This window comes from Dreissena polymorpha, chromosome 5 (assembly GCF_020536995.1).
Source record: "Dreissena polymorpha isolate Duluth1 chromosome 5, UMN_Dpol_1.0, whole genome shotgun sequence".
NCBI lineage: Eukaryota > Metazoa > Mollusca > Bivalvia > Myida > Dreissenidae > Dreissena > Dreissena polymorpha.
The window spans coordinates 102314997-102327919 of NC_068359.1; the positions used below are offsets into that span (position 1 = coordinate 102314997).

The 12923-nt window shown below is 35.5% G+C and overlaps 1 protein-coding gene across 1 annotated transcript in view; it reads right to left on the minus strand.

Annotated features, from left to right (window-relative positions):
- The window catches only part of LOC127831518 (uncharacterized), a 164474-nt gene that overhangs the window by 70300 nt on the left and 81251 nt on the right, over nt 1-12923 (minus strand). Inside the window, exons 35-38 of the mRNA XM_052356502.1 lie at nt 8214-8373; nt 4604-4713; nt 3072-3195; nt 2428-2625 (exon numbers count right to left, since the gene is read on the minus strand). Of these exons, the coding sequence (XP_052212462.1) occupies nt 2428-2625; nt 3072-3195; nt 4604-4713; nt 8214-8373 (592 nt within the window). The remainder of the gene's footprint in view (nt 1-2427; nt 2626-3071; nt 3196-4603; nt 4714-8213; nt 8374-12923) is intronic.

Here is a 12923-nt window from a genome sequence, read left to right on the forward strand (position 1 = left end):
TTGAATTAAATCTTTCAAGCCATACAAGCATTAGAAACATTAGTAAGCTTACCAAAAAATTTAAGCTGCCTATAAAATAGTGTATATGAACATTTCTTAGTGAAGAATGGATGCTAATTTTGACTAATTTCAAATTAGACTTAACTAGAGCTTTGTCACAGACGTGACGTTTACCCCCACATGCCGCATTGACACAGACTATTTTGCATGCTGTCTTCACAAAACAAGAGAATCTAATTTATGGCGATTATTAAGAATTATTATGCCATTATCATTAATAGCCAATTTGACCTTTGAACTCTTGAATTCTTTCACATGACACGCCATCCAATGACTGCTCACAAAATTAATGTACAGTCATTTTAAAATCTCACAATGAATGAAATAGTTATGGCTCAGACAAGACCATTTATTGCCATTTTTGACCTTTGAACTAAAAATGTGACATTGACCTTGGAGATATCGACCTAATTCTTTTGTGGGACACACCAACCAATGATGGTGAACAAAAGAGCCAAATGATTTTAAATTCTCACAATGAATGACATAGTTAAATCCCGGACAAGCTCATTTATGGCCGTTTTTGACCTTTGAACTCAAAGTGTGACCTTGACCTTGGAGATATCGACGTTTTTCTTTTGTGGGATACACCGTCCTATAATGGTGAACAAAATAGCCAAATGATTTTAAAATCTCACAATAAACGAAAAAGTTATGGCCCGAACAAGCTAATTTATCGCCATTTTTTACCTTTGAACTCAAAGTTTGACCTTGACCTTGGAGATATCAACGTAACTCTTGCGCGCGACACACCGTCCAATGATGGTGAACAAAATAATGTGCCATATGTTTTTTTAAATCTCACAATGAATGATATAGTTATGGCCCGGACAAGCTCATTTATGACCATTTTTTACCTTTGAACTCAAAGTGTGACTGTGACCTTGGAGATATCAACGTAATTCTTTCGCTCGACACACCGTCCAATTATGGTGAACATATGTGCCAAATGTTTTTTAAATCCCACAATGAACCACATAGTTATGGCCCAGACAAGCTCATTTATGGCCAATTTTGGCCTTTGAACTCAAAGTGCGACCTTGACTTTGGAGATATCGACGTAATTCTTTCGCTCAACACACCGTCAAATGATGGTAAACGAATGTGCCACATGATTTTAAAATCTTATCATGAATGACATATTTATATCCCGGACAAGCTCATTTATGATCTTTGAACTCAAAGTGTGACCTTGACCTTGGAGATAAGGACGTTCTTTCCTCGGACACATCGTCCCATGATGATGAACAAATTTACCAAATGATTTTAAAATCTCACAATAAATGATAAAGTTATGGCCCGTACAAGCATTTGACCCTTGAACTCCAAGTATGACCTTGACCTTGGAGATATCAACGTACTTTTTCACACGACAGACCGTCCCATGATGGTGAACAAATGTACCAAGTTATTTTAAAATCTAACGATAATTGACATAGTTTTGGTATGTACAAACTTTCAGTTTAAAACACACTAAGTGACCCCATGACCTAGTTTTTTGCCTGGCATGACCCATATTCAAACTTGACCTAGACATCATCTAGATACAACTTCTGACCGAGTTTTAGTAAAGATCGGATGAAATTTCGGGACAGACAGACAGACCAACTGATCGACCGACGGACCACCCTGGAGAAACTAGCTTACAGTTAAACTTGTAGTAGAACAGAATCTCCTTTATTTATTCTAAAGAAATCTAATGCTCAAATATGTAGAAAATTTTCGACAATTATATATTTTTCATGTCTAAAGATAACAGTATGTCTGGTTGCTCAAAACTTTAACCCTTTGCATGCTGGGAAATTTGTCGTCTGCTAAAATGTCGTCTGCTGAATTTATAAAATTAACATTTTCTTCCACTTTTTTTCAAAGAATACTATCAGAATAGCAAACAGTTTTGATCCTGATAAGACGCCACATTCTGTGGCTTCTCATCTGGATCCAAACTGTTTGCAAAGGCTTTAAAAATACGGTTCCCGCATTGTAAGGGTAAAAGGCAAGTAAAAAGAACTTGTTCCCAGTTTTTCAAAATGACAGCTTTCCAACTTTTGTCACAAATTCATTATAAGTAAATGAACAACATGCAACAGTGAGCAAAATAAACAACACTACATTTTATTTGTGTCTAAAGATAACAGCCTGGTCTTGGAGGTTGCTCAAAATTTAACAAACAGTTTAGCTTACAGTCATAAATATGTGTGTGTGTATTTTCATTAAACAGAAAACTACAGATATAAAATTTGAATTAATCCAGTTAATAGTTTAATTCGAAAGTCATATTAATCCTATTTAAATCTGAAATAAGCAAGCTGTTAGCTGAAATGGCTGTTAAAGTTTTGAGTTACAAGGACAAGTCATATGACCTACATTTGATGTTTGGCAGGTGCCCCAATGGCCCTGGCAGTGATCCCAGGAACATGCTGTCACTCAGCGAGAGTTGCTCTAGGTTCTGCAGTCTGGTGATGTCCGCCGGTACCATGGTTACAGCCTGGAAGTCAAGGTGAAGGGCGGAGAGATTGCGCAGCTTGTATATCACTGGTGGAATACCGCCAGTCACCTCATTGTCTGGAGAAGAGCAGAGAACATCACAAGTGTGGGCCACGTGGCAAAGTCACTACCCCCCACCCATACAACTACACCCCCTTGTGAAACAAATGAAATAAATGACTTAAACAACAATAAAACACTGTCACCACGACACACAAAATATTTGATATTATATTTTAGTCAAAGTGATTTATTGTGTTTGAGTGAATTGGCCACGTGCCCAACATCTTTGGAGAACATAAGACATGAATTGACAAACAAACCATGTAGACAGTTAGGGAAATACCTTCTGTCAAATTTGAAATGCACACAAAAACTAGATCTTCTTTTAATGGCAAAAACAAATACCTCCAATGCTGCACCCATAATGAGAAAAAACAGTAATGATTTAAAATTTAAGATTTTTAGTTGAGCATGAACTATCATGAACTATAAAGAACTTTAAAAACTTGGAAAAATCATACTTATTTCATGAATGCCCAGTCTGGGTATAAGGAAGAACAGCTCAGTGTTGAGAGCGGCTATTTCTTCTTCATCGAGGCTGCCATTGTGGTTGTAGTCATACTTGTCAAACATCTCTATGACTTTCTGTCAAACAAAATTAGTCATATGTGTCAAACATCTCTATGACTTTCTGTCAAACAAAATTAAGCATATGTGTCAAACATCTCTTTGCCTTTCTGTCAAACAAAATTAGTCATATGTGTCAAACATCTCTATGACTTTCTGTCAAACAAAGTTAGTCATACTTTTAAACATCTCTATGACATTCTGTCAAACAAAATTAGTCATATGTGTCAAACATCTCTATGACTTTCTGTCAAACAAAATAAAAATAATGTTTATTTGTATAAATCTTTTATTGAGAGCACATATTTTTTAATTGATAGTATAGTTATAATAAATTATACTGTCTGTCAACCAAATAATGTCTTTTTGTATGAATATTTTATTGAGAGCACAGTCTTTTTTAATGCGTTAGTATAGTTATAATTAATTATACTTTATGTCAAACACATAATGGCTTTTTGTATCAATATAAAATATCTTGCAGAGGTTCTGTAAAAAAAAATATTTTTTGTATCATAATTAAAAATTGTGTCAATGTCTGTCAAACAAAGAATGCCTTTTTGTATCAATATTTTATAAAATGATTTTGTTTTAATGTCTTAGTATAGTTATAACAAATTTTCCTAGTAAAAAAACAATATAAGAAATTAATAATGCAGGGGGGGACTGATTATTGACAACGACCTTGATATTATTTTATTATACCTGTTTATCAATACTGACCTGTAAATCATAAAAACTGGTTACCTCTACCTCAATAGTAATTCTACAGATTATCATTCTTAATCTTTATATTATTATAACTAGTTATAAACCTTGACCTAGCTATGTGTTAACTGGTTATAAACCTTGACCTAGACACTACTATAACTGTTAATAAACCTTGACCTAGATATTATTATAACTATTTATAAACCTTGACCTAGCTTTTTTAATTGCTTGTTATTAACCTTGACCTATATACTATAATAACTGTTAATAAACCTTGACCTAGATATTATTATAAGTGCCTATAATATTGACATTAATACCATAAAACTGGTAATAAACCTTGACCTTCATCTATTACTGGTAATAAACCTTCGCATAGATATTTTAATTACTGGGTTAATAATATATATATTGACATAAATATTATTATTTATGATATTTAAGCTGGATCTGTATATAATTGTATCTATTTATATCAAAATTGATCTAGAAATTAATATAACTGGTCATAAACCTTGATATAAATTTTATAATTAATGATGATTGACCTTGACCTAGACATCATCATTACAAGTTATATCAACCTAAACCTAGATATTATAGTGACAAAACTAAATATAGCTTGTATGAAAGCCTCTGGGCAAAGAGAGTGGGAACACAATTAGCAAACCATCATTTATTGCCCCCTCTTCGATCAGAGGACTTTACTACTTACCTCTTCTCCTCCGATATAGTCTTCCATTGATCCGTGCTGAGTCCAAAATTCCATGTACATGTCCCTCGTTATTTGTGACCTTTGACCCATCAGTTTGATCCACGGTGGACCTGAAATACACCAAAACGACTTTTCCTTTGGGGTGTAGTTCGATTGTGCGTAAAAATTGAATTTTGCTAGAGCCCATTTTTCGAGAGAATTTATAAGTGTACATATTTTTCAATCATGAGTGAAACTTACCAATTTCAAAAGGGAGTACACATGTAGTTTTTTCTTAGAATCATGGAAGTTGAAAAAATACCAACCAAACACAATCAATGATGACTCAGCTAGAAATATGCCTAAGGACATGGATGCTGCAACATTCCCATTTTGTCTGAAAATTCCACTTTTGTTGCAAAAAGGGAACCAATTATTGTAGGTTCAAAGGAAATACTCTGGTTAATTTAAGAATTGAATAGCATTTTCCTGCATTTTTGTATCAGTGGTGGAGATATTTAGTTCTTATTTGTATAAATGGTATAAATGCCAACAATTTAATTGTTGTTTGTTAATTGGGAAATGAAAACAAGGTCATTATATCAGATTATCCAATTAAGATACACTGTTAAGGTGAAAGTGAAATATGTTGCGATGCAAACTTTTAGCCCAATAACAGCATTCCTTTTTCAGTAAAGTATTACACGAGCTTTTTTTTTCTAAAACAGGAAACATAACTCTGGTTGAGTAAAACACAACTAATTAAGATATGGTGGTGCTTAAAAACGCATGTAAGTGGTAAAGGCCAAAGGGTTAAATACGTAGACAGGAAGTCTTGAGTTAAAGTACTAGCAGTCTTTCCAGCAGGCCCTCACAAAAAACTAGGAGAAAACTATGTGTGCTCTGAACAAAAAACTTAGAGAAAACTAGGAAAAAACTTGACAGGTTTAAGACAAACTGGGAGTAATATCATAACAAATCTTGATGTTCCTGGTACAGGTGATATAAATAGCTGTGTCTGGCCTTTATCATTGTTCATCGCTGCTTATGTTTTGATCTATCTTCATTGCCCAGTATCTGAGACAGGCCAGAGTTTGAACAGGATATGCTTTTACAACACACAAAGCAATACACAGCAAAGTACCGTAAATCTACGAATATAATACGCACTTTTTTACCTGCCGATTTTTTCTTCAAGTAGGGGGTGCGTATATATATAATATATGAGTTTAGAGCAGAACAAAAATTTTCCTGTGCAAATTTTCAACTTAATCGCTGTTATTCGCTTCGCGGCAGCCATTTTGAACTACACCATTACATCAAAGGGGTGCAACAGGGCTCGCGCTGTCGTTTGCCATTTGAGTCATTTGCGAAAATATTGCGAATTTGGCTCAATAAAAATCTTATTTTGTTAAAATGCGAAAATCTAGTAAAATTTCATTGAAAACATCCGCCATTTATATCGGACTGGTTTTCTATATTTGTCTCTTTGTTTTAATGAAAGTGTTCGCAATTCGAACAGTAAACGAAACCCGGTCTGTACCCGATTATGAGACATGGCTTGACCTTATTGTTATTGAAGTGCGCATGGTAGCTGGCCAATCAACATTGAGCTCGCTTACACATGAAATGACGTTGTAGAATGAAACGTGAGAACAGGAGGAGCTATCGGGTAATATTGGGTCATCCATGCGCAGACACTGTATACTTTGAATACACAGTTAATATTGTCGTCTGCCTACAAAATAGCGACTGGAAGCTAAGTCGTATAAAGAGATTAGCAAATGAAAAAAAAACAACTGACAATACATACAGTACAGTAATATTTAATACAGTAAATAAATATTTCTTAGCTGACCACTATTTATCTTTCTACCGCATATTTACCATATCTGAAGTAAAGAGTGGTAATTAAATAATTAGTTTTATGATGCTAATAGAGTCTATTACACCTGTCTGCCGATTGCTGCATTAAACTGAAAGGTGATAATTAATTAATTTGTGTTTTACTCCCAAACTAGCCTTAATGACAGCAGCGTATTTCAATTAACTAGATCATGAAAAACACGGCGGTTTAATCGTATTTTAAGTTATATTAAAGTATCGAGTTTGTAACTCGAAAAAAGAAAAAGTAATTCATCTAGACAACTATAAAAACGGAAGTAACCATTTTGTCTTCTTATTACTTTATTATTATTATAATTATTATCGTCCCGAATATTGTTAAATTGAATTAAATGTGAAAACAAAAAACAGCGTCTCTGCTTCTTTCTTTTGTAATTATGACTGCTTGACCCGGATGTCAGCAAGGGGCCCGTGTGTATCGGTAACAATCAATGGTAATATAAACAAAAGACAGAGATATTTATTATGCAACTGTCATAACAACAGCACTATAACACATCCCGATCAATATACCGGGGTAACAGATAGTTGACAACACAAAATTGATTTGCTATTTTCACAGCACAAAAATATATTGACACATTTTTTAGGAAATGGCCGATTTTGGACACTGATTTTTTTAGTCCGTATTTTACTAGGATTTTCAATTTTTACCGAATTTTTTTGACCATCTCGGGGGTGCGTATTATGCATGAGGGCGTATTATATTCGTGGATTTACGGTAGTTCCCAGAATCTGCCTTACACCATTTTGACAGGGGATTGGGGTTATTGTCTATCTTTTCTACCCAAGGAAAATAAACCATAAATGCATACCTACAGCAAATCAAAATATATTGAAAACACTGTGCATACATGTATACATATCCAGGTGACATTAAATTAACAAAACCAAAAATTTCTTTTGCCCATAAAATAATTTTAAGACTCATCCCCGCAAAAAACTAGGAACAAGTAGGAGAACTAGGAAAAACTAGGAACAAGTAGGAGAACTAGGAAAAACTAGGAACAAGTAGGAGAACTAGGAACAACTAGGAACAAGTAGGAAAACTAGGAAAAAATAGGAACAAGAAGGAGAACTAGGAAAAACTAGGAACAAGTAGGAGAACTAGGACAAACTAGGAACAATTAGGAGAACAAGGAAAAACTAGGAACAAGTAGGATAACTAGGAAACACTAGGAACAAGTAGGAGAACTAGGAAAAACTAGGAACAAGTAGGAGAACTAAGAAAAACTAGGAAAAACTCTACAATTCATTTGACAATGCTGCATCATCATGGGGTATAATTCCACTAGGTCAATTTTTCCAAAACAAAATACGTTATCCTGTAATTTATATTGTCTTATTAAGCGTAGCTGGGGGGGGGGGGGGCAATCAAAGACCGCTTTAATTATTAATAAATGACTTTTACTGGGTCAGCATTAAAGCTGTTTGAGATGGAAGACCTGAACTTTTATCCATACAATTAACCCTTTACCACTCAGATGTCTACTTTAGCTTGTGTTTTTGTAGTACATTAGAAACTCATATAAAATAGCAGACCTTTCTTTAATACAAGATTAAAGTTTTAAAGGCTGCATTTCAAACCTAAAGGTACTGATGAGAGGCAACCAGCCTAAAACAAGAACAGACTGCAAGTTACTCGCAGGCTGTTCTGGTTTTAGTCTGATTGCATTTAGCCATTTTCACTTTGCCTCTTAGCTAGAACGGGTTAACATAATCGTACCAATGAGTTTGAGCAGGTGCAGTTTGCTGAGCTCTCCGAAGGACTCAGGCAGGGCAGTAAGGGGGTTGTAACAGAGCTCCAGCTGCTCAAGATTGTGCAGGCTACCAAACTCCTCCGGCAATGACTCCAGCTGTAAGTCTGCTAGCACTAGAACTTCTAGCTGGAATTGAATACAAGACTTGCTTTGGGAAAAGGTGAGCTTAAAAAAACACTATGATTATGCTGCATAAAAAAACATTTTACATGTAAACGTTAAAACAATACTATTTATAAAACAAGAGCACCTTAAACGGATGCCACGCTCAGCTGCAAAAGCTTGTCAGAATTTTTACATATATTTTTTTATTTTAAGAGGTCACAGTGACCTTGACATTTGACCTAGTGACCCAAAATGGGTGTGGCGTGTAGAACTCATCAAGGTGCATCTACATATAAAGTTTCAAAGTTGTAGGTGGAAACACTTTGATTTTAGAGCCAATGTAAAGGTTTTAGCACTGCGCCGGCGGACGGCTGACGGTGGACAACGAGCAGGCTATAACAATACCTCGGCTTTTCTCCATAATCAGCCTCACTAACAACCTCTTCTGCCTGTCATTTCATAATTTTTGGTCAGTTTATATCTTTTAGTAAAACCTTCACAATTGGGCAATTCAGCTATCATTCAAAATTCATCCCTACTTTTAGAGTCAAGTGCATTTATATGGTAGGAGTGCAAAAGCACATTCGGGATTCTCAAAGCCTTCATAAAATTCAAATTATACATCTACACCTTTTAGGTTAATGCTTACTAGACTTTTGGGCCATTCCTTTGATAGCTGTCTAATTGGTAAGTTTGAAACAAACAGACTGTTTTTGGGCCATTCCTTTGATAGCTGTCTAATTTGTAAGTTTGAAACAAACAGGACTGTTTTTGGACCATTCCTTTGATAGCTGTCTAATTGGTAAGTTTGAAACAAACAGGGCTGTTTTTTGGGCCATTCCTTTGATAGCTGTCTCATCGGTAAGTTTGAAACAAACAGGACTGTTTTTGGGCCATTCCTTTGATAGCTGTCTAATTGGTAAGTTTGAAACAAACAGACTGTTTGGGGCCATTCCTTTGATAGCTGTCTTATTGGTAAGTTTGAAACAAACAGGACTGTTTTTGGTCCATTCCTTTGATAGCTGTCTGATTAGTAAGTTTGAAACAAACAGACTGTTTTTGGGCCATTCCTTTGATAGCTGTCTAATTGGTAAGTTAAACAAACAGGACTGTTTTTGGTCCATTCCTTAGAAAGGTGTCTGCAGGGTTGCCACCAGCGTGATGAAATAAAATTCCCTGACTTTTCACTGACATTTCCCTGACCAAATCTTGGTTTTCACTGACTAACTTCTCGACAAATTTGGCCTCCTCCTCCCCATACAGCTGACCAAATCGACACATTTAATGTTTATGTTATTCTTTAACATAAAATATTTAACAAATGACAAAGCAGTACTACATGCACACTAAACCACCGTCTTTATCCTAATAAACATTCCCGCCCTTATAAACGCGCCACTATCGTATAAAAAATAAAGGAGTGATTTTCGAGTATAAGACACTGCCGCTTGGACTTTGCAATGTTCCATCTAAATTTTATTGTATAAAAAATGAAGGAGTGATCTTGGAGTATAAGACACTGCCATTTGGACTTTGCAATGTTCCATCTAAATTTCAACGTTGCATGAAAATTATGGAAATGATTCTGAAAGGATTACAATGGGAAACAATTATCATACTTCGATTATTATAATGAGTACATTCCAGAACACCTATCAAGACTTGAAGAAGTCCATAAGAGAATTTCAGAGGTTTGCTTGAAACTTAAACCATCAAAATGCAAACTGTTACAACCAGGGGTCCTTTTCCTTGGGCACATAGCCAGTAGAGATAGTATACAGCCAAACCCCAGGCTAGTGGAAACGATTCGGGGCTGAAAAGAACCCACGCATGTGAAGAAAATCCAGCAGTTTGTAGGGTTATGCCTAATACCTAAGACACATTTTAGGTTGGCTCATATTATACCTAAAGGGGGATGAAATTAACGCGCCCCCTTTGTTTTGCATCGCGCCCAGGCCTGTTTATTAGGATAAAGACGGTATAAATGATGCAAGGCTTAAAATTTAATACCACAAAACCAAAGAGCCTGGATCTTGACAATCCACAAAAACCTGACTATTGGTAGGCTGGTCTGCCTTAACAAAGTAAGACATTATATTTTTCTCAGTTTCTACATTTGATACCAGAGTAATCTTGTTTTTGCGCTTTTGCATTTGTGATGAATCTTAGAGCTTGTTTTCCCAAGATTCCTAGCATGAAAGAACCACCACAACATAAAAGACAGTGTGCTTTGTTTTCATTTTTTAGAGTTTTTGAAAACTTGGGGTCCTTAAGCAAACAACCATTAATTGATGTCTGTTTACTCATGCTGGTAATATGTCCATCTAAGTGTTCATTATTTTAAAATGAAATTAGAAGAGAAAATCAATTTGTGATATATGGTAGATTATTAATACATGATAATCATGCAGTACAGAGCAGAAGCAGGTCTTCTTGATAAATGAAATAAAAAAGCAAAGTGAGTATAGCTATTTCATGCTGTCATCTCTATAAATTTATAATGATCCTGCAAAACAAAAAATATAGAATTAATCAGCTCTTGGGCAAGGTTTGCAAAGCTTTTAAGACTTCAAGGATACAAAATATTAATCAAAGATAAAAAAAGATAAATTTACATTTTTGAACATGATTTACTCATGTTAATGTTTTATGTAAATAGAAATAGTAACAAGAGGGCCTGAAAGCCCAAAAGTCGCTCACCTGAGATAACAAGATATTATTGGGACAAATCTTCTGACCAAGTTTCACGAAGATTGGAAAATAAATCTGGCCTCTAGAGTGTTAACACCGTTTTACATTTATATAGCCATATAAGGAAAAATGCCCCGCCCCCTGGCGGCCATGTTTTTCAACCAACCAGCATCATTTTTGAACTCATCCAAGATATTATCAGGATGAATCTTCTGACCAAGTTTCATGAAGATCGGACAGTAAATGTGGCCTCTAGAGTGTTAACAAGATTTTACTATAGCCAGATTAGGAAAAATGCCCAGCCCCTTGAAAGCCATTGTTTTCAAGCAAACATAATTATTTTCAAACTCATCCAAGATATCATTGAGACCAATCTTCTGACCAAATTTCATGAAGATTGGAAAATAAAGGTGGCCTCTAGAGAGTTAACAAGGCAAATGTTGATGCCAAATACAGCCATATAAGGAAAAATGCCCAGCCCCTGGTGGCCATGTTTTTAAAGCAACCAAAACCATTTTCGAACTCATCCAAGATATCATTCGGACAAATCTTCCGACCAAGTTTCATTATGATCGGAAAGTAAATGTGACCTCTAGAGTGTTAACAAGGTTTTACTAAAGCCATATAAGGAAAATAGCCCCGCCCCTGTGGTGGCCATGTTTTTCAACCAACCGGCATCATTTTTGAACTAATCAAAGATATTATTGGGATGAATATTCTGACCAAGTTTCATGAAGATCGGACAATAAATGTGGCCTCTAGAGTGTTAACAAGATTTTACTATAGCCTCATATAGCAATATAATGAAAAATGCCCCGCCCCCTGGCGGCCATGTTTTTCAAGCAAACGTAACCATTTTCAAACTCATCCAAGATATCATTAAGACAAATCTTCTGACAATATTTCATCAAGATTAATTGGTGGATAAATGTGGCCTCTAGAGTGTTAACAAGGTTTTACTATAGCCATATATAGCCATATAAGGAAAAATGCGCCGCCCCATGGCAGCCATGTTTTTCCAGCAAAGGTTACAATTTTTGAACTCATCAAAGATATCATTGGGACAAATCTTCTGAGTAAGTTTCATGAAGACCGGAAAATAAATGTGGCCTTTAGAGTGTTAACAAGTTTTTACTATAGCCATATAAGGAAAAATGCCCCGCCCCCTGGCAGCCATGTTTTTCAACAAACCAGCATCATTTTCGAACTCGTCCAAGATATTATTAGGATGAATCCTCTGACCAAGTTTCATAAAGATCAGACAATAAATGTGGCCTCTAGAGTGTTAACAAGATTTTACAATAGCCATATATAGCCATATAAGGAAAAATGCCCCGCCCCTTGGCAGCCATGTTTTTCAAGCAAACGTAACCATTTTTGAACACATCCAAGATATCATTGGAACCAATCTTCTGATTAAATTTCATGAAGATTGGACAATAAATGTGGCCTCTAGAGTGTGAACAAGGCAAATGTTGAAGTCGCACAACGGACAACGCATGACGGACAAAAGGCCATCACAAAAGCTTACGATGAGCACTTTATGCTCAGGTGAGCTGAAAACATATAAAATATAAAATATACTGTTGAATCTACTAAAACAAATGATACCTGAAGACTGCCATAGCCACTATAAAGTCACTTCTGCATCGACATACAGAACCTTTGTTTGGCCATTCCTGGTGAGTATTTTACTTACTGAACTTTTTTTTGGCCTATTCCTTAGATAGCTGTCTAATTAGTGAATTTTGTATTTACTAGGCTGTTTTGGGATATTCCTTAGATAGCTGTTTGATTGGTAAGTTTGATAATTACTGGGCTGTTTATGGGCTATTTCTTAGATAGCTGTTTAATTGGTGAGTTTGATACTAAGCGGACCC